Source organism: Guillardia theta, assembly GCF_000315625.1.
Source record: "Guillardia theta CCMP2712 unplaced genomic scaffold GUITHscaffold_186, whole genome shotgun sequence".
Classification (NCBI taxonomy): domain Eukaryota; class Cryptophyceae; order Pyrenomonadales; family Geminigeraceae; genus Guillardia; species Guillardia theta.
In genome coordinates, this window is record NW_005434490.1 from 1 (window position 1) to 18,497 (window position 18,497).

At 44.8% G+C, this 18,497-nt stretch overlaps 2 protein-coding genes across 2 annotated transcripts; both read right to left on the reverse strand.

Moving 5' to 3' along the window:
- Positions 1-7,868: 7,868 nt before the first annotated feature.
- Positions 7,869-8,950, reverse strand: GUITHDRAFT_148023 (hypothetical protein; the record flags this gene model as incomplete). The annotated part of the gene is made up of 2 exons (XM_005820190.1): positions 7,869-7,982; positions 8,141-8,950. The coding sequence occupies 2 exons, from the start codon at positions 8,948-8,950 to the stop codon at positions 7,869-7,871; spliced, it is 924 nt and encodes a 307-aa protein (XP_005820247.1).
- A 1,542-nt stretch (positions 8,951-10,492) lies between these two features.
- On the reverse strand, positions 10,493-11,511 carry GUITHDRAFT_148024 (hypothetical protein; the record flags this gene model as incomplete). The annotated part of the gene is made up of 3 exons (XM_005820191.1): positions 10,493-10,606; positions 10,717-10,850; positions 10,911-11,511. 3 exons carry the CDS (start codon positions 11,509-11,511, stop codon positions 10,493-10,495), a joined length of 849 nt encoding a protein of 282 aa, XP_005820248.1.
- Positions 11,512-18,497: the final 6,986 nt, after the last annotated feature.

The following is an 18,497-nucleotide window of genomic DNA, read 5'->3' on the forward strand; positions in this document are numbered from 1 at the left end:
AACCTCTCGCTTGCAGCTTCCTTGGCGCCCTGGCGGCTTCCCCTACACCTGACGAGGAGCCATGCTGCCGAAAATAACGGCTAAAAAAAAAAACCCTAAACCCTAAACCCTAAACCCTAAACCCTAAACCCTAAACCCTAAACCCTATTATTATTATTATTATGTGAGTTTATTAGAATGCTAGAATGTTGCTCGGCCTCGTTGTGGGCTTATGCAATTTGATCCTAGTCTAAAGAGGCGCTCGAGCACTGGGAGTACACGGCCTACAATGCGAACCCTGCTTCTGAGGCGTCTTTCTACTCTCTACTTCTGCTGTCTTCTCTTGGCTTCCTCAGCCTCAGTCAGGAGAGTTGCCTCTCCTCACCTTGGCCTTCGGTCACCACCTACTCTACCTCCATTCAGCTTCCTCAGCCTCAGTCAGGAGAGTTGCCTCTCCTCACCTTGGCCTTCGGTCGCCACCTACTCCTCCTCCATTCAGCTTCCTCAGCTTCAGTCAGGAGAGTTGCCTCTCCTCACCTTGGCCTTCGGTCGCCTCCACCTTCTCTCCTTACCTTGGGCTCAGCTCAAGCTCGGTACGGGCTCGCCCCGTCTTCTTCCTCGCCCTCGCCTTGCTCTTCCTCCATGTCTTCCTCTTCTTCGTCATCTTCCCTCATCTCCACTCGCAGTCGGTCCTTCTTGTCCACCTTCAGCGAGCAGGCCAGCACATGCATCTCTGCGAATTTACTCAGTGCTATGAACAGGAGGCTAAGAGATCGACGCTCTATGTCGTCGCTCTCCGCCTCCTGCTCAAGCTCAGCAGCTGCCGTTGCCCGTGGCGAGAACGCGCTGCCCCTCCTTGCCTTCTTGCTCTCTCCTTGCACGCGAGTCCAGCGCTTGCTCTGCAGCCACTTCCCCAGCTTCTCCTTGAGAACGTTGCGCCCAACTCCCTGCTCCTCTGGCATCTTCGCCCACTCTCCCAGCGACATGAACTCCAGGCTCCCCGGAGAGTAGAAGGTGTCGTGGAGGTTGCCAACGGCCTTGTCCAGGACCAGCTTGATCGGCTCGCTCGTCCCTGCCTCGTTCAAAGAAGCTGCATCTTCGATGACTGCTGACAGCTCGCTGACGAGCTGCATGTCCTCTTGGCTTGACGGAGATGCTGCCTCCATTGTGATCCTCTCCAGGTCTGTAAACTCCAGCCACTCTCCCTCGCTCTCCTCCTGTCGCTGCGCTGCGTCGCTGGTGCCCCGCTGACCAGCCGCCTCAGAGTCAGGCTCCTTGTCGAAGCCGACTGCTTCGAGCTTGGTTGCTGCGCCTTCGAGATAGAAGGGCAGCTCCTTCATCATGCGTCGAGCATCCTCCGTGGAGCCGAGGAGGATGCATAGCTTGGACCCGTTCCAGGACTTGGTGTTCAAATCCTCCTCCATGTCGATGCCTTCAACGTTGATCTCGAGCCTGTTAGCGATCTCCAACAAGACTCTCTTGACTCTTGCGATAGACGTGTTGCCGCCGTTGCACAGCCCCTCCATCTCCTTCCTCGTGAAGCGACCAGATGCCGCCGTCGACTTGATGATGATCTTGATCTCCTTGCCGTCCTTGCCGCCTGCCTTCTTCTGCATCCTTGATGCCTTCTTCAACTTATTTCTGGACACAAAGCGATCAGCTGTCAACTCGACTGCGAGCGCCTCTCTGATCTTCGGGTCCTCGCTGAACAGAGTCAGGTGTACTCCCTCCATCGCTTCGCTCTCTCGGAAAGCTCGAAATGCTGTATCATTCGCCTCTGGGCAGCTCGAGGAGACGATCCACTCCACCTCCCTCTGTCTCCAGATGACGTTGGCCCCTACAGCGATGAAGCCTTTCTGACCTAAGCCTTTGTGGACTTGCTGTCCTGGCGCCCCAGCGACCAGCATGCCTGCCAGCGGCTGGAGTTGGACCGCTGCAAGGGACTGGCGCAGCAGCTGATAGCGATAGACGGCAGCTATCTCAGCCGTTGTCATGCCGCCCAAGGTTAGCAGGTGAGTCAGCTCTGCCAAGCTGCCCCCTTTGCCCCAGGGTCCTCTCTTGGCTCGAATCTTGAAAGATCGATCGTGCACGATGCTCACATGTACAGCTGTGAACTTGCGACCATCGATCGCGAAGTCCTCTCTTCCCTGCCAGAGCTTCTCCGCTTGTGCATTGCGGAGGAAGGAAACAGTCACCGGGATCTCCTCAGCACTCGCTATCTCGGGTCTATACGGAGCCTTCCACATGATTGCTTTACTCTCTTGCACTGAGTCTACGATCAGTCCGATCTCTTCAAATTTCTTCTTCAGCTTTTCTTCATGGTTGACATACACCGAGGAGATGCCCAGGAGAGTCATGGAGATGAAGGGAGTCACCTCGTTGCCTGCTGAGGCGGTGTATGTCTCGACCTTCTCCTTCTTGGCTTCTTCAATCTGCTGCATAAACCACTCTCTGGATGCGTCACTCCATCCAGCCATCGCTTCTTGCAGAAGCTCACGTCGTGCCTGCTGACATGTCGAGCGGATGGCTTCTGCGATAGCGTCGGGGGTGCATCCCTCCACAGCCTTGCAAGCCTGGGCTGTCCTGCTGTTCGGATAACGCTTCGCGAAGCTCTTCACCCTCTCGACGAGATCAGCTTCGAGGACAGAGGCATCCACAAGTCCGCTCTGCGTGTATTGGCATGATCTCCGATACAGCAGGTTGCGAACATTTTCATCATACTGAAGAACCATACTTAGAAAGCTATTTGAAGTATACAAACCTCTCGCTTGCAGCTTCCTTGGCGCCCTGGCAGCTTCCCCTACACCACGCGTGCAGCCATGGTGCCTGAAATAACCGGCGCTGCCTGAAATAACCGGCGCTGCCTGAAATAACCGGCGCTGCCTAAACCCTAAACCCTAAACCCTAAACCCTAAACCCTATTATTATTTTTATTATTTGAGTTTATTAGACTCTTAGTCAAGAGTTTCATAGCTAAGAACTATTGCTCTTCGCTCATCTCTCGCCTAATGATCCGTCTAAAGGGGTTCCCAACCTTGGGAGGTTGGCCCATTTTCCTATAGGCCCCTTAGGCCTGGTTGCTTCCGTATTACTTGTTTTCAGTAACGATGTCCTCCGGGCCCGTTCCAATTCCGATCCCGGTCCCCTTCCTTATTTTCGCTAAGTTCCGTTGCATCTTCCTGCCCCTTCCCCCCCCAGCATGCAGTCGCCCACTGTGGCATGGCTGTACCTTCTCCTGCTGGCTAGCCCTTCTCTTCTTCCCTTCATGCAGCCCATGACCATGCGCCATGGGTGGCTTGCCCATGAGCCGCGCCTGCCCCCATCGGACTACATCGACTCTCTTACCCTTCTTGCCGTCCATAGCGTATGTTGTACCGCCAGCAGTTGCTTGATTGCTGCTGTCTTGATGCCTTCCCATTCCGTGTCATCCACCCTTAGCCTCCTGAAATTCTCATGCCATTCCCTCTCCATGATCGATCCTTTCACTCCTGCTATGAATGTTGCTTGTTCCACTTCATGGTCAGGTAGCAAAGCTGTGATTTCTGCTCGTAGGGGGGCATATTTCTCTTCCTTTTCCTGAAATTTCTTCTTCAGGCATTCCAGACTTGTTTGTTCGACTCCGTCATATTCCGATGTCCTTGCAAATTCGATGAGGACAATGCGTTTGATGCTTGCAAAGTAGCAGCAACCGTCTGGTATCCATTGCCCTTCTCGGTGCATTGAAGTCCCCATCGCTTCCATCACGATGCGTATTGGAGTGTCCCACCATGAATTGACCTGTACCCTTTGTTTCCTCCAGCTCTGCTGCAGTCTTACCTTGATCTTCTTCATGACTTCGTTGTGTGCTTTTTGGATCATATCTTGGAATTGCCTACACGCAAGCTGAACATGTCCCCAGGTTTCTTCTCGGTCTGGACAGTGAGGACAACATGGTGAGTTAGTTTTCCCCCATTGAAAGAGCTTCTTCCTCGTCGGTGCTGAGAAGGTGATCGCTTGGATAGCTGTTCGCGTAACTGACCCTTCGCATAATCTGAACGCTCTCCCTAGTAAATCTCTTCCCACATGCATTTCGAGCATGAATTTCTCTGTCAAGGTGAGGTCTCCCGCTCGAATCCTTGCCACCATTGTCTGTTGTCTGATAATGTAGTCCCATTTCTTCAAGCGATCGAATCCTGATGTAGGATTTTCTTCTCCTGCAATGATGAATTCCATTGGGCTATCGTAGATTGCTTTCTCCCATCCCGAGGCGACTGCTTGTTTTCCTTGCTTTGCCATTTCCTTTGCCTCTTGAATGTGTCTCTGAGATTCTTTTGCTAGTTGGAGTCGGATCCTGATTCCCCTCCCTTCGAGTTTCTTCATGCAAGTGAGTAACCGATCATGTAAGTCCTCCAGCAGTTCGTCTTCGTATCGCATGGTATCCATTCGCAACGTATTTGTTATAAAGCGGTGGAAACGTGTGGACTGGTACATTATTGTGACTTGATTTCCCCTTTTGATCTGTATTCCTTCCTCAAGGACATGTTGCAGAAGTAAGCCAATTGCGATTGTGTTCGCTCGAATGATGCTGCACTTCCCATTGATTTTCATCCCTCCTCCTGACGTCATCTCTTGTTGTTGGAGAACATATCCTATTCGCATGGATCTGTTTTTTCTGCCCTGCATGATGTCTCCTTCAATAGCTGCTGTGAAATGCCTTCCGCCTTGATGATTGCTGCGCGGCTGGATCTGATCCCTTCGTCTGTTACACAGCTCCTCATACGTTGGGAGGATGTTGTCCTGAAGTTGGTCTCGTAAGTATGTTGGGAGTTTGTGCCCAACTAAACCCTAAACCCTAAACCCTAAACCCTAAACCCTAAACCCTATTATTATTATTATGATTATTATTATGTGAGTTTATTAGAATGCTAGAATGTTGCTCCGCCTCGTTGTGGGCTTTTGCAATTTGATCCTAGTCTAAAGAGGCGCTCGAGCACTGGGAGTACACGGCCTACAATGCGAACCCTGCTTCTGAGGCGTCTTTCTACTCTCTACTTCTGCTGTCTTCTCTTGGCTTCCTCAGCCTCAGTCAGGAGAGTTGCCTCTCCTCACCTTGGCCTTCGGTCACCACCTACTCTACCTCCATTCAGCTTCCTCAGCCTCAGTCAGGAGAGTTGCCTCTCCTCACCTTGGCCTTCGGTCGCCACCTACTCCTCCTCCATTCAGCTTCCTCAGCTTCAGTCAGGAGAGTTGCCTCTCCTCACCTTGGCCTTCGGTCGCCTCCTACCTTCTCTCCTTACCTTGAGCTCAGCTCAAGCTCGGTACGGGCTCGCCCCGTCTTCTTCCTCGCCCTCGCCTTGCTCTTCCTCCATGTCTTCCTCTTCTTCGCCATCTTCCCTCATCTCCACCCGCAGTCGGTCCTTCTTGTCCACCTTCAGCGAGCAGGCCAGCACATGCATCTCTGCGAATTTACTCAGTGCTATGAACAGGAGGCTAAGAGATCGACGCTCTATGTCGTCGCTCTCCGCCTCCTGCTCAAGCTCAGCAGCTGCCGTTGCCCGTGGCGAGAACGCGCTGCCCCTCCTTGCCTTCTTGCTCTCTCCTTGCACGCGAGTCCAGCGCTTGCTCTGCAGCCACTTCCCCAGCTTCTCCTTGAGAACGTTGCGCCCAACTCCCTGCTCCTCTGGCATCTTCGCCCACTCTCCCAGCGACATGAACTCCAGGCTCCCCGGAGAGTAGAAGGTGTCGTGGAGGTTGCCAACGGCCTTGTCCAGGACCAGCTTGATCGGCTCGCTCGTCCCTGCCTCGTTCAAAGAAGCTGCATCTTCGATGACTGCTGACAGCTCGCTGACGAGCTGCATGTCCTCTTGGCTTGACGGAGATGCTGCCTCCATTGTGATCCTCTCCAGGTCTGTAAACTCCAGCCACTCTCCCTCGCTCTCCTCCTGTCGCTGCGCTGCGTCGCTGGTGCCCCGCTGACCAGCCGCCTCAGGCTCCTTGTCGAAGCCGACTGCTTCGAGCTTGGTTGCTGCGCCTTCGAGATAGAAGGGCAGCTCCTTCATCATGCGTCGAGCATCCTCCGTGGAGCCGAGGAGGATGCATAGCTTGGACCCGTTCCAGGACTTGGTGTTCAAATCCTCCTCCATGTCGATGCCTTCAACGTTGATCTCGAGCCTGTTAGCGATCTCCAACAAGACTCTCTTGACTCTTGCGATAGACGTGTTGCCGCCGTTGCACAGCCCCTCCATCTCCTTCCTCGTGAAGCGACCAGATGCCGCCGTCGACTTGATGATGATCTTGATCTCCTTGCCGTCCTTGCCGCCTGCCTTCTTCTGCATCCTTGATGCCTTCTTCAACTTATTTCTGGACACAAAGCGATCAGCTGTCAACTCGACTGCGAGCGCCTCTCTGATCTTCGGGTCCTCGCTGAACAGAGTCAGGTGTACTCCCTCCATCGCTTCGCTCTCTCGGAAAGCTCGAAATGCTGTATCATTCGCCTCTGGGCAGCTCGAGGAGACGATCCACTCCACCTCCCTCTGTCTCCAGATGACGTTGGCCCCTACAGCGATGAAGCCTTTCTGACCTAAGCCTTTGTGGACTTGCTGTCCTGGCGCCCCAGCGACTAGCATGCCTGCCAGCGGCTGGAGTTGGACCGCTGCAAGGGACTGGCGCAGCAGCTGATAGCGATAGACGGCAGCTATCTCAGCCGTTGTCATGCCGCCCAAGGTTAGCAGGTGAGTCAGCTCTGCCAAGCTGCCCCCTTTGCCCCAGGGTCCTCTCTTGGCTCGAATCTTGAAAGATCGATCGTGCACGATGCTCACATGTACAGCTGTGAACTTGCGACCATCGATCGCGAAGTCCTCTCTTCCCTGCCAGAGCTTCTCCGCTTGTGCATTGCGGAGGAAGGAAACAGTCACCGGGATCTCCTCAGCACTCGCTATCTCGGGTCTATACGGAGCCTTCCACATGATTGCTTTACTCTCTTGCACTGAGTCTACGATCAGTCCGATCTCTTCAAATTTCTTCTTCAGCTTTTCTTCATGGTTGACATACACCGAGGAGATGCCCAGGAGAGTCATGGAGATGAAGGAAGTCACCTCGTTGCCTGCTGAGGCGGTGTATGTCTCGACCTTCTCCTTCTTGGCTTCTTCAATCTGCTGCATAAACCACTCTCTGGATGCGTCACTCCATCCAGTCATCGCTTCTTGCAGAAGCTCACGTCGTGCCTGCTGACATGTCGAGCGGATGGCTTCTGCGATAGCGTCGGGGGTGCATCCCTCCACAGCCTTGCAAGCCTGGGCTGTCCTGCTGTTCGGATAACGCTTCGCGAAGCTCTTCACCCTCTCGACGAGATCAGCTTCGAGGACAGAGGCATCCACAAGTCCGCTCTGCGTGTATTGGCATGATCTCCGATACAGCAGGTTGCGAACATTTTCATCATACTGAAGAACCATACTTAGAAAGCTATTTGAAGTATACAAACCTCTCGCTTGCAGCTTCCTTGGCGCCCTGGCAGCTTCCCCTACACCACGCGTGCAGCCATGGTGTCTGAAATAACCGGCGCTGTCTGAAATAACCGGCGCTGTCTGAAATAACCGGCGCTGTCTGAAATAACCGGCGCTCTAAACCCTAAACCCTAAACCCTAAACCCTGTGTTGATTCTGTATGTGTTTGTGCTTGGGGTTATCTGTATTCCAGATAAATATATATTGCCGCCTGTTACATGTAATTTATTGCTTGGCGATGATGTGCCTATCCCGACATTGCCAGTAGTATAATATATGTCGTTGCCTGTTGTTGTCCATTGACTAGATGTTGAACCTGTGAATGTGAGCAGGCCAGATGATACAGAGAAATCACTTGACACACTCTGTATGAATTCATTAGCTGATAAAAGATAAGGTATTAAAGTACTAGTTAGATTTGTTGAAGTTACATAACTTCCTAATGTAGTAGTGAGGGTTGAAGATGTAACATAACTTCCAAGTGTTGTCGTTAAGCTTGAAGATGTAATGTAACTTGATAAACTTGAGGAAGTTATATAATCATTAGCAGTTAAATATGCTTGTGTGTCTGTGTCACTGTAACCGCTTGGGATTACAATATTATTTATCAAATCATCAACCTCATTTTTATTGTAAATATTATAAGAAGGCACACCAACAAAAGAATATCTTATAATTACAATTCCAGAGCCTCCGTTTCCTCCTGTCTCATTAGCATATCCTCCACCTCCTCCACCGCCTCCGGTGTTTGCTGCTCCTGCTGTTCCTGCTGCGTTGTTTCTCCCTCCTCCTCCACCTCCGAGCCCTCCAGCTCCTACAATGTCAGAAGAAACAGAGTAAGAACCACCTCCTCCACCTCCTCCGTAATAATTGCCGGTGCCACCCTTGATATTTATTTCAATGCCAACCCCTCCATCTCCTGCCTTGCCCGTGTATGTCGGAGATGTTTGACTGTTAGGCGTAGCGTCACCTCCTACAGCTCCAGCTCCTCCACCGCCACCGCCTAATAATCCGGTTTCTATTCCTCCGCTTCCAGATTCTGAGCCTGTAAGGTCTTGATATCCTCTACCACCATTATTGCCAACGCCTCCGTTTAGTGTAAGATCTGACGTGTTCCCATTGCCTAAACCTCCGTTGTACCATCCATCATCGGAGGCGCTAGTACCCCATCCCCTCCCTCCTCCTCCTGATGCTATGATATAAGTGCTAGCGTTATAATCTGGGACATTTATGCTAAACCCTGCGCCTGTGCCTCCTCCGTATGCTGTGAAGCTATCAAAGCTTGATGAAAAGCCGGCTCCTCCTAATGTGTCGGTTGAGGCAGCAACCCCACCTTTTCCGACTGTTATTGTATGACTTCCTGCGGTTATTGTCTGATTAGTTAGATACATGACACCACCACCACCACCACCGGCACCCTGACGACCACCGCCAGCACCACCACCACCAACAATCAAAATATCACATGTCGTGTCATGTGAAAATGTCATGTTATATGTTTTTGATTAGCAGCGCCAGAATATAAAAACTCAACATAATAAGTGTTCTCACTCAATGGTGTTTTTGTTTCGGTTGTTGTTAAGCTGTCAATATATTCAATGCCCTGATTGACAGAGCTTAAAGGTAAATAATTATTTGTAAGTGTTAATAATCCACCGGTAACATTGAAATCGCTTGAAACTGAGCTTATAAAATTATCTTGAGGAGCTGCTATGATATCAAGCTGACCGCTAGCATTTACCGATAAATTATTTGTATTAACAGATTTTATAAACTGGTCTGAGCTTGTAAATGGTGTAAATGATAAAGCTAATTGATTGCCTGTAACAGTAAAAGAAGAATTGACAGATTGGATAAATTGATTTGCTGATGTAAAAGGAGTAAATGATAAAGCTAATTGATTACCTGTAACAGTAAATGATGAATTGACCGATTGTATATATTGACTTGATGATATTAAAGGTGTGAAGCTTAGACTTAATTGATTGCCTGTAACGCTAAAGTAAGATGAATTGACCGATTGTATATATTGACTTGATGATGTAAAGGGTGTAAATGATAAAGCCAATTGATTACCTGTAACAGCAAATGAGGAATTGACAGACTGGATAAATTGATTTGCTGATGTAAAAGGTGTAAATGATAAAGCTAATTGATTGCCTGTAACAGAAAAGGAGGAATTGACAGACTGGATAAATTGATTTGCTGATGTAAAGGGTGGGGATGCTAATTCTAAATAACCAAGTGTAACCGTGAAGTCATCACTTACAGAGCTTATAAATGGTAATTCTTGAATCTTACTAAAAATAAGCTCTCCATCTGTAACGGTAAAATCTCCACTTCTTACACTCCTTATAAATTGGGTTCCACTAGTTAAATAATTATTAGCCGTTAAATATGCTTGTGTGTCAGTGTCAGAATATCCTGTGGGTATATCAATATTTTGAATTAATGTATATAATGTATTTGATTCATCCTTAATCTGATTAAATAATATGTTGCTTTCTGTAAGTGTATGAGCATATAAAACATTTGATTCATCCTTCAAATCTGTTAATGTTATATAATTATTAGCTGTTAAATAATTCTGTACGTCTATATCTGTATAACTATCTGTAACAGTAATGTTATTTATCTTATCATCGATTTGCGCGTTGGTGTAAGGCTTGGCGAAACTCTGAACTGTTAAGCCTCCTTGTCCTGAATATCCTATTATATCTTTTGCTTCAGATTGTGAAAGTGGCTTTTTGTATATCCTTAAGTCTTGAAGATACCCGATAAATTCCCCAATCTGTATATTATTATTGATATCAATTAAGCTTGTTGTTGTTACTGTTAATGTCTGAGCTATTCCATTAATATATAGATAAGCAGTTGAACCATCATTCACAAAGCAATAATGTTTAAATGATGTAGAGGTAGCATATCCATTTGTTAAGCTTGATACATTAGCTGCGTTATTGAATGTAAATTCTAAATTATTACCGTTTCTTTTGATGTAAATGAAATTATCAATTGTTGATATTATGAAGTCATCGGCTGGGCTTGACTTTAAACCTGTAATCTTCAAGAAGAAGCTTATGCTTATTCCTGTTTGACCTGATGGCTGAACAATTAAAGGCAATTGCTGCGATGTTGTTCGCCTCCTGTCTGGTGTAGAGTCAATACTTTCAAGTGAATAATACAGCTTGTAGTATTGACTATTTGAAAATGTAAAATCATTATAATAAGTCTTTCTATTATATTTAACAATAACCACACCAGAGCCACCGTTTCCCCCTGCCTGATTAGCATAGCCGCCACCTCCTCCACCGCCTCCGGTGTTTGCCGTTCCTGCTGTTCCTGCTGCGTTGTTTCTTCCTCCTCCTCCACCTCCGAGCCCTCCAGCTCCTACAATATCAGAAGACAAAGACAAACATCCACCTCCTCCACCTCCTCCATAATAATTACCAGTTCCACCCTTGATATTTATTTCTATTCCATTTCCACCATCTCCAGCCTTTCCATTGTATGTTGCGCTGTTTGGTGTGGCATCGCCTCCGACAGCTCCAGCACCACCGCCGCCACCTCCTAATAAACCAGTATTTTTTGCTGTTATCGGTTCGACGTATTTTTGATATCCTCTACCGCCATTGTTTCCAACGCCTCCATTTAGTGTAAGGTCTGATGTGTTGCCATTTCCTAAACCTCCATTATACCATCCATCATCTGAGGCGCTAGCGCCCCATCCCCTCCCTCCCCCTCCTGATGCTATGATATAAGTGCTGGCATTGTAATTTAAAACGTTGGCACTCATGCCAGCCCCAGCACCTCCACCGTATGCCGTGTAGCTGTCAAAGCTTGAATCAAAACCTTTCGTGCCAAGTGTTAAAGCAGCATTTGTACCAACCCCACCTTTTCCGACTGTTATTGTATGACTTCCTGCGGTTATTGTTTGATTAGTTAGATACATGACACCACCACCACCACCACCCGCACCCTGACGACCACCGCCAGCACCGCCACCACCAACAATTAAAATATCGCAAACAGTATCAATTAAAAACGTCATTGTATATGTGATTTGATTTCCAGCACCTGAATGATTAAATTGCAAATAATAATCATCTGTTGAACCTGACACAATAGCAGATGAAACACTAGGAGATGTAGCAGGGTCAGGCATTGAATAGCCAAATGGTGTCGTGTCTAGGTGGTAATCATTCATCGCATCAAAAAAGTTATTATTGAATTTATACCAAGCTATAAGGTCAGTTGTATTTCCTGTATATGATATTGTAGGGGTTAGTGTGCTTGTTCCTGCTGCTGTATATTGAAAATTATATAATTCAGGAGTAATCAAGACATTATCATATTGTTTATCTTCAAATATAAGAGAAATAGATTTATTGAATAATGTCAATTGTAAAGTTGTATTTGTAGCATTATATGTCTCATTTGTGTATTCATCAAATAGATAAACATTGTTATTGTCATCGACAAGGAATTGCGCAGGGTCAAAGTTATATGTTGTTCCTCCTGTGCTTGGCAATATGACATTTTGAGTTGAAACGCTTGAATCGCCAAATCTCACAAGCTCATTATTCTCACTATCTAACAAAACAATCTCAGGGCAGTTTGTGCCTGCTGGTCCTTGCGCTCCTGTTGCGCCTTGTGGTCCTGTTGCTCCTTGTGGCCCTTGTGGTCCTGTTGCGCCTGCTGGTATATTTATGTTAGCAGTTGAAACGTTAGGCATGCCGTTCACTTTTAGCCCTTTCGTTAATTTCCACTCTTCTTTTCCAGAAAGTTTTTTTTGGGGTGGCGTGTGAATTCAAACAAGTTTTCAACGGCAGCAAGAGATACCTCCAAAGAGTACCAGTGCAGTTTAGTTATCATTTCTGCTAGGCCTTTACATGTATTTTAACTTTCATTTCAGAGGGTTGAAATGTTTTCAACATCGTACACGCCCGACTCATGTCTCCCCTACACGCCGGCACGTAGCACCAAAGCTGCTCCTCCAACGATGCCGCTGTAAGACCATCCGCTGCTGTAGCCAGCATCAGATCTCAGCATGCAAGGCTTTGTTAGGTTTGAAGCTCTCTAGTCAGCACAGTTTGAGACCTGAGACCGCTAGGTTCGTGGTGATGCGTTCGGTGACAACAGAGTGTGCAGCAATGGCGTTGTGAGATCCATGGTTCAAAAGGTTCTCATGAAGAACAAGATGATGAAAACATGAGGTTTGAATCCAGTGCAGGAGATCGCTTGTCATTTTGACTTGACACCAACCTTATGGCAGCGCAGAATAATCATAAGATACTTCCCTGCGATGAATGATTTTTGAATTGCATATTTTCCACATGCGATGCCTTGAAGAATTGTTTGATGGAGATTGCATCATGTTGCAGATTCACGTAATTAGTCAAGCCCACTTGTTATATTAGACATCAAGCATTGCATAGATTGTTTCACAAGATTTCTGCATGCATTTCGCCTACTGCAGTGAGGATGTTTGATTGCATGTAAACACTGATGCCGCCAGAGGCAATCAAGACATCTTAAGCCTTGAACACCGTCGAGAGTCTCCACTTCTGAGATTTGCAGAGTGTGTTGATTTCTTGATGCGTGGGATTAGTTTTGAGCGTTCATCTAGCTGTGATGTCGGACATTTGAACCGTCAACACAGTATGCACACATGTGTTATTTGTTCTATTGTGAAATAAAGTGATCTCAGTCTTGCATTCGAGGCCATGCTAAAGAGCATTTCTATATCTTCTTTCATTTCACATAAATGCAGAATGCATGCAGGGGTTGAATGATGATGAAAACATCGCTTCCCCTGTAGACCATTCCGACTCACTGTAAGCTTGGGATCGACATCACAAGTGGTAGTGATCTGATTGCAGAAATCTTTATACATTCATGAGGTATCATTCTTTGCAGCAATCTAGTTACAATGACAACCGCAAGTAGCATCAAATACATGCGCAATGGTCAGCACAATAAGCCTCACATTGGTTTCTTCGTTGTGCCTGCATAGCAGAGATACATCAAAAAGTTGCAAATAAACCTAATTATGCACAATGTATGCTTGTAGCTCTAGTAAGCCACATTGATTGCTGTAGGATTCTCATCCTGTGGTTGAAACAGACTTTCCATGTCGCCACAGCTACGTGGAGCATGTTGATCCTTGAGCATTTTGAATGCATGCTCAATCAGAAATAATGTGAAGATGTTGCTTTTGAGGATCTGAACTGCAAATACTTGAATATTTCTAGCATATTTGCAAGATTGGAGTGCATGAAAGCACCTCATTTGCAAACTGATGGTGCAGCATTGTAAACCATACTTCCTCTCTGAATCCTCGTACATACGGCTCTCATGCTTGAAACAACAAATAAGAGAGCAGAAAAGGTGTATTCATCTTTTGCAATGTATTCTAAAGACATCTTCATTCCTAGACAGCTTTCTCTGTCATGCAGTCATGTAAGAGAAGCGGAATTCAAAACTTTCTTTCAAAGTCAGAGACTAAGAAAAGGTCTTAGTCTATCTACATGGATACATTAGACGATTAAATTCTCATCCACATTCAAGCAGCAATAGATTCGAAGCCTCTCACCATGATGACTTGTCGTTGCATGCGGGTGAAGGATCAATCAGCCATCTCTTGCTTGCCCAGGGAGGGGGGATTTGGGGAAAGGAGAGTGGAGATAGCACCCTACCCCCTATTTCCCAATTTCAAACTCTTGAATCAAAGGGTAGATTTGTATTCTTTGCTAGCTACCCACCCCGCCTTTCGTAAAGGTGATGAAGGGGAACCGGGGGTATTGGCGTGGTGAGCTCCAACGGCAATCGAAATGCCTTCTTTTCCATTAGCACCCCCACGTACCGTGATACAGTGAAATGCACGGGTATGAGAGAATCTTTCGGTCCTCTACCCCTCCAGACAAAGGAAGTCACTAGGGTGGAGGCTGATTCGAGACGCCTGTCGAAACCACTTTAAAAGAATAGTACAGACTGTACCAGAGGCACTTCATCCGTACGTAGATGTGTATGATTGAAGCGCTGACTAAACAATTAAAATGAAGTGCTTCAAAAAGTAAGGCGGGGGACAGGGTACCACGCCAGTATAATTCAAATCACCCCACCCTACTTTATCCCTGTCGCACTACCCTCCAGTAAGAGAGCAAAAACCGGGGTAGCTGAATGGAAGTGTATATATGAACCCCTTCCCAAGGAGAAAAAAAAAGACCAATTTTGCTAGAGCCTGCATATGGCCTTGTGAACGGCATGGTCTCCGATTTGACCTAATAATAAACTACCATCTGAATTATAAAATTTGAGCTGTCCAGCATTCACACCCGCACTATATAGATTTATTGATTGAGATGATACATTTGAATCTCCGATTTGACCTAATAATGTCGAGCCATCAGAATTATAGAATTTAAGCTGTCCAGCATTCACACCGGCGTAACCCCTTGGGCCAACTGCTGGTAGATTAATGGAAGCAGACGAAACATTGGCATCTCCAATTTTTCCTATTAATTCTGTCCCATCAGCATTATAAAATTTCAATTCTCCGGCATTTGTTCCTTTTGGAATATTGATTGAGGCACTTGAAACATTAGAATCGCCGATTTTTGCTAATTCAACCGTTCCATCATAATTTTTAAATATGATTTGACCTGCATTTGTGCCAGCATCGCCTTTATCGCCCTTATCGCCTTTATCGCCCTTGCTTCCAGTTGCACCAGTTGCACCAGTTGCTCCTGTTGCTCCTGTGCTTCCAGTGTCTCCCTTATCACCTTTGACGCCGTCTTTTAATGTTATATTTTGACTGTTATAATTATCAAATGTTATCGTGACATCTCCGTCTTTCGTGTTTTTAAAATTTAATTGAAATGGTTCAATCTTAAAATTAACACTACCGGAATTATTATAGGTTCGCAAAACGCCTATGCTATCATTTGCCTCATAAAGGTCAGTTATATTTGTCTTAGCTGGTTCATTGTTGATAGTTAAGCTTCGTCTTATGTTGTTATTTGTTGAAAGGCTTTGTTCAGTGCTCACTGTTTGATTATTCAAATTTAGGGAGGCACCACCGTATAAAATATTATTGCATATCAAATGGTCCAATTGTAGCCCTCCCGTTATCTTTGTTTTCATGTTATTGACATCACCATTGTATAATTTAGAAACATCATCATCAGACCATATCCCATTTGTAGCATTCATAACAATATTACATATTCCCCTATTAGCTGAATATCTCCCATCTTTTAGGATGTAGTTTCTAATGTTATAATTATAAATTACAATTGGATGTAATTGATACCAATTCGCAGTCGGTGGCGTGATATCCATTGCCACCAAAACACCATTCAGATAAACCTTAAATATATCTTTGGATATGCTGAAAGCGTAATGATTCCAATCGTAAAACAATGTTTTATCATTCGCAAAATTATTGTTAATGATGACGGACCTCAAATTTTCAACCCTTTGTTGTAAATTATTTATATACACAATCTTGACCCGCAGCCCCAAAAATTTATCAGGTAAAGAATCATCATCTGAAATAATCCAGTAAAATTCAGTCCCATCATAAAAATCATCGTTGCCATTCTTATTTTCATATTTGATTTGAAAAAGTCTATATTCTTGTGTTCCGTTGTTTCTTGCCTCGTTCGTGTTGTCAAATCTCCACCAAAAAGAAAGGTTTATATACTGAGAAAATAAAAGGTCATTGACTATTAAATTTTGATTGCTTTGAAAATTAAGTCTGTATGTTGATAAGTTTAATTTAAATGTATCTTCTATTGTGCCGGTAAATTCTATGTTGTTATAAGATGTATTCAATAAGTTTCTTATTGTGAAACTAGTAGGCCCAATATATACATCTGCAGTCAAAGGCGATGATGATGAAACAGGAAATGTTATATTCAAATTATTATTGTTCAAAGCTAACTTATCCGAGAACGTTAAAGAATTATTGACTGTTAAATTATTTGTGTTCACTGAGTTTTTTATTTCATTGTTGATCACATGATAAAGAATGTTAGACTCTGTATATATACGATTGTTTAATAGGTTTGAATCAGTTTTTAAATGATTGTATAATATATTTGATTCATCATATATCGTATCATATAACAGATTAAAATCTTCTTTCAGATAATTATATAATATATTTGATTCATTATATATCGTATTATTTAATATGTTTGATTCATCGCGTATGATTTCATATAGAATATTAGATGTATTGTTTATAAGATCTTGCAACCCCACAATCTCGCCTGTTACTGTGAGATTTCCGACAATCTCAACCCCATCGTCAAAATTTCCAGCAGAATTTAATTTGAGTTTTCTTCCTGTGGGTAGTATTGCCGTTTTGTAACCGAGCAGAATTGAACCGTCGTTTTCAATGACAAAAGCGCCATCATAGGCATCAGGGTTTATCTTTATTTGACCTTTCCAAGAATCACTTGTAAAATCTCCCATCATTAAATAATTATCTAAGAAGTTATAGCCAATCCGGAAATTTGTTCCATATCCTCCGGTTCCATAGCTTAGGATAAGATGACCATCGCTAAACATATTAGAATTGCCAATGTGAAGCGGGCCCATAGGCTCGGCGTTTCCAATGCCAACCTTGCCATTGTAATTAATAGATATATCGGTAACATTGCTAGTCCATGGACTAGAAACGATTTTATCATAAGTATTTTTGACATCATCTTGTATATATTCAAATAATATGTTTGAATCTGTTTTTATTAAGTTGACGCAGTCAAGCAAAGCGTCAAATAATATGTTTGAAGTGTTTGATATCTCATTATCTGTCTCGCTTTTGGTATAGATATTAGGCGCAATAATATCATCAATAAATAATGTCTTGCCTTTGAAAACATTTTTATGTTCTTTTAATGTTTGTAGTTCATAATTGCTACCAAATACATATTGATTTAATTCGGCTTCTGTCAATTCTTCGCCTAATGTTAAGATCTGTTCGCCTAAAAGTCGAGTTGTCCATTTATTGACATTGCAGCCATTAGGCAATGTCACAATTTGCAAATCATATATAAAATTCAGATTAGATCCAAAGCCTAAATTTTCACCATCTATAAGGTCCCTTGAATAAACCTTAATGACATCATCTTGAACTTTCAATTGATCATCTATATCTTGAAGATATCGCATCAAAGCAATAACTGCTTCCCTAGTAGCTGCGGCCTCTATCATGGACGGAATAGCGAGGGCTGAGCCTCCCAGAGCGCCAAAAATCCCACCAGCGACAGCCGAAACAACAGAGCCAGCAAATCCGCCGCCTGCATTGACAGCATCGGCCCCTGCCTGTGCTGCGTCTGTTGCTGCATCTTCTGCATCTTCTGCTTGATCTGCTCCGGCGAGCTCATCCAATTTATTTTTGATGTATTGAATAGATATCAAGCTTCCATTTTCTAGTGCGAATTTAATTGTTGATTTTTCAAGATCAAGATCATATTTCAAATAGATCAACATTCTCATTTGGTTCATGATGACTGTTTCTTCGGTCTGTGAAAGGTCATTGATGCGGCGCAGAATAAAATTGATCTCATTTGAATTGTCTTCGATACCTTCATATAATTGATTAGATGTTGATATTAGGTTATTGGATGTATCAATTGCAAGCGCTTCGATCGTCTCATATCGATTAAATAATAAATTTGTCTCATCATTGAGCACATCGACATTAGAATAAAGGGCATTGATATCGGCATTAATTTGATTGATTTCAGGTTGTAAAGTTGTCCTGTTTGTGCTGCCTATAAATTGATAGGGCTGCCGGTCATTGTTTCGACAACTCATTTATAATAAGAGGAAATAATAAAGAAAGATAGATAAAAATAAAAAAAAGAATATAATTTAGTATAATAATGGTAATGATAATGATAAAGGGGTTTTAATAAAAAGGAGGTAGGCGGAGGGTAGGCGGAGGGTAGGCGGGGGGTAGGCGGGGGTAGGCGGGGAGGTAGGGCGGGTGGGTCTCCTTAAAGAAGAATACGATATGGTGGA